Source organism: Populus trichocarpa, chromosome 1 (genome assembly GCF_000002775.5).
Source record: "Populus trichocarpa isolate Nisqually-1 chromosome 1, P.trichocarpa_v4.1, whole genome shotgun sequence".
Classification (NCBI taxonomy): Eukaryota; Viridiplantae; Streptophyta; class Magnoliopsida; order Malpighiales; family Salicaceae; genus Populus; species Populus trichocarpa.
In genome coordinates, this window is record NC_037285.2 from 12,497,364 (window position 1) to 12,500,711 (window position 3,348).

The 3,348-nt window shown below is 35.9% G+C and overlaps 1 protein-coding gene across 2 annotated transcripts; it reads right to left on the bottom strand.

Annotated features, from left to right (window-relative positions):
* LOC18096766 (casein kinase II subunit beta-2) lies at nt 1–2,460 on the bottom strand. Of its 2 annotated transcripts, none has more exons than XM_006385319.3 (5): nt 2,171–2,460; nt 1,699–1,917; nt 1,374–1,483; nt 1,113–1,278; nt 1–508 (listed from the first exon to the last, which is right to left on the bottom strand). In XM_006385319.3, the coding sequence occupies exons 1-5, from the start codon at nt 2,385–2,387 to the stop codon at nt 378–380; spliced, it is 843 nt and encodes a 280-aa protein (XP_006385381.1). In that variant the 5' UTR covers nt 2,388–2,460; the 3' UTR covers nt 1–377. The 2 variants fall into 2 exon arrangements, with proteins under 2 accessions (XP_006385381.1, XP_006385380.1); XM_006385318.3 differs by having other exon boundaries at nt 1,374–1,468; nt 2,171–2,459.
* Nucleotides 2,461–3,348: the final 888 nt, after the last annotated feature.

A 3,348-nucleotide genomic window follows, 5' to 3' on the forward strand; every position in this document is an offset into this window, starting at 1 on the left:
TACCCGCCAATAATTCTCTCTGATGCTTGATCGATTAAGTATACAGAATATATTGCAAGGCTATTTATGTGATTACCTTAACGATAAAGGAAGTTGCAAATTTGCAACACTGGAAACCAGGGGAGGAAGGAGCGAGCGAGCCTAATTGAATCGGCAGCTAAAACTGAAGATTACTAGTTTACTAAATCGATACTAGCAGATTTGCTTAATGATACATCATCAGACGTATAAGAAGGGTTTTTTTCCTTTACCCTCCGTTTTTGGGAGGGGGAGCTTATCTTGTTATATTTGGAGAACTCCAGCAGCCTATGTGAACTGCGAAATGATGTCCAAATAAAGTATGCCTTCTTGGCCCACATAAGCTTCAACTTCCATTATTATGGTTTGTGTAGCTTGAACCCAAATACTCTAGGAACATAGGTCTGCACTACCTTTTGCGGCTTGAGATGCCCGTGAGTCATTAAAAACAGGTGAGGAAATGTCGTTCCAAAATAAGCTCCATCAATGTCTAAACAGAGTAAAGGAAACTTGCGAAAAAAATGCTGATCAAAAGACAAGAGTTTACAGAGTGGGTTATTAACAAGGAGCCTGAAACACGCAATAATATCAGCACACAAAAATTATAGAACACAACAGACATCCCGGCAATCCACCAAACATAATGACCTCAAAATCACATTCTATAGCCTTTAGTGGATTTTTTGTGTGTGTGTGTGTTTCAACAGGGAGGCTGAATAGGAGTAGGTCTAGAGAGTGGGCAGCCCTCCCCCAACCCCAAATCCCCAACACACCCCCCCACCCCTCCCAAGGTTTGAAACTGCAACATCCAAGTGGAAATCCCCATGTCTTAACTGCAGGGACCTCTACTTGATGGCTGGGAAAAGATATATGGACAAGTAAAAACGAGCATGAATCAATGAATGAAACGATCTTAAAACGAACCCCTTAGACCTATAAATACACACCATAGCTCATATCAAATTGGAAAGTTCAATCTCTAGGCCAAAAGAACCACTAATGTTGCCCAAGAACAGCCATATAAACAAGGAGCACATGCTAGTTCCCCGTTAGGGCATATGCAGTAAAAGAATATTGAGTGCAATTAAGGATACTGCCTTGATACTTGGAACGTGGGTAGTATATATCATCACATCTGGGGCAGCATATTTTAACAGTGCTTGACCGAGGAATGTCTGATTGACCAACTGGAAGGCAAGGTTGTCCACAGCAGCAAACTCTGGGGCATCTTCCAAAGTCATAGTTTTTGTACTTCTCCAGCTGTTAAAATTGCAGCAGCATTATTGTTAGCCATTGCCCAAACATTAAAATCAAGAAAAGCATGGAAATGTCCATGTCAAATAGCAAAACCTCACCATAGCTGTCATCCCTTTGCTGGTCAATATATATCGAGCATGAATCAATCCATAAAGCATCTCTGCTGCAGATTCAACCAATTCATTCTGTTCCTCTGTGAACATATCACCTATCCATCCGAATCAATTGCTAGAAATAATCAAGTGATTGAGACTACAAGAAGTCCCTTTATCTACCAATACTTAATTGTCAGGTTATAACACGGCTAGTGTAAACTTTATCGTCTGTTAAGGGTGTCTCAAAACAGCACACAAAGTAGCAAAAAAGGATTCATAAACTTAGCAAGATGAACAATACAATTCAGTAAAAGGAAAGAAATCACACCATGAGAGGATTCAATATCCAAAATCAAATCAAGGGCATAATCGTAGTATGGAACTTGACTGCTTAACCCACAGAGGTTAAAATCATCTTGTATGTAATCATCATCAACTTCACAAAAGAATTCATTCCCTCTTAGACTGCAAAACCATGAGATCCACGACGTCTCATCTCCATCGGAACCACTAACATCAGACTCTTCGCTGTCCGTGTCAGATTCCACTGCATTCAAAAAACAGCTATTTCACACATTAAAACTAATTAAAAAAAACAGTTACACTGACATTCAGATATACAGAAAAAAGAAAACCTATACATTCCAACCTCAATATCAACGTCCGGTTATACTGTTGATTCTAAGAACACTTAACTAATGTCTTAAATCACACGAAAATACTCACAATTAGTTAGAATAACACAAAATTAATTCTAAGAAAAAATACAAATACGCGGAATAAACAAGTGGATGAATTACCAACGGAGGCGTTGTTGTCTTTAGAGAGGAGATGGTCAATGTTGTTGTGATCAGGCGGTTGCTGCTTGTTCATGAAAAGAAACAAATCCTTGCCGTTGGTGGGTCTGGAACTGGACGGAGAGGATCGGTCGAGATGCTTATCGAGGACATCGCTAATCCGCTGCTTTCGATGATCGACGTCCGTCTTGGACACACCAATCCCTCGCTCTCTGTACATCACGATTCTTTTTTCTTTTGATTGATTTCCTTGGACGGACGATAGATAAGAGATCGATTGAATTTCAGTTCACTAGTGGGAAAGATATTAACAATGCGTTTCGTGAAATTACTGACATGACCCTCGAGTTCCAAAATATCCAGCAAAGGTTTCGATTTTAAAGCATATTTTTAGTGTTTGATTGGTTTGTTATTTTTTTTAAAAAAATTATTTTTTATATATTTTTAGATAATCTAAATAAATTTTAAAAAATAAAAAAATTATTTTGATGTATTTTTAAGTAAAAATCTTTTTGGAAAACAATTGTCACAACAATCATAAAAACTTTATTTTTTTATTTTAAATTATTTTTTTATATTTTTAGATAGTTTTAATATACTGATATTAAAAATAAATTTAAAAATAAAAAATTATTTTAATATATTTTTAAATAAAAAACACTTTGAAAAATAATTATTACAACAATCTTAAACAATACCTTAGTTTTTTGGAGCAACACACACCACTAATCCATTTTTAGATTTTCATAATTTAAAATATGTGTGTTTATTATGTCTCTATAAGCTTGATAGATGAATATATTTTTGATATATTTACTTAAAAGTTCATAATTAAAAAGGTCATATGCAAAATAATAACTTGTTGTATTTAAGCGCAAGATGTCAAGCTCAAGTGACATGGGTTTGGATTTGCTTCCAGACCCAATATTCTTAGGTTTAACTAAGTAATGAACTCAAGTACTCATGAGTCTAGTAAGATATCAAACTCAATTGTTTTGGTTACAACTACGTGCTAAACCCAAATACATGTAGATTTGGTAAGATGTTTGACCTAACACCCTTAGGTTTAGCTACGTGCTGGATCCAAGTTGTACCACCCTACCTCACTAGCAAAATATTCTCTGTAACTGTAACACCCCATACTTTCATATGCATTTATAATTATTTTCATACGATTTGGT

Coding starts and splice junctions, on each gene's coding strand:
- LOC18096766 (XM_006385319.3), bottom strand. CDS start 2,387: ATGTACAGAGAGCGAGGGATTGGTGTGTCCAAGACGGACGTCGATCAT. Junction 1,918..2,170: donor AGACAACAACGCCTCCGTTG/GTAATTCATCCA, acceptor TTTTGAATGCAG/TGGAATCTGACACGGACAGC. Junction 1,484..1,698: donor GGATATTGAATCCTCTCATG/GTGTGATTTCTT, acceptor TCGGATGGATAG/GTGATATGTTCACAGAGGAA.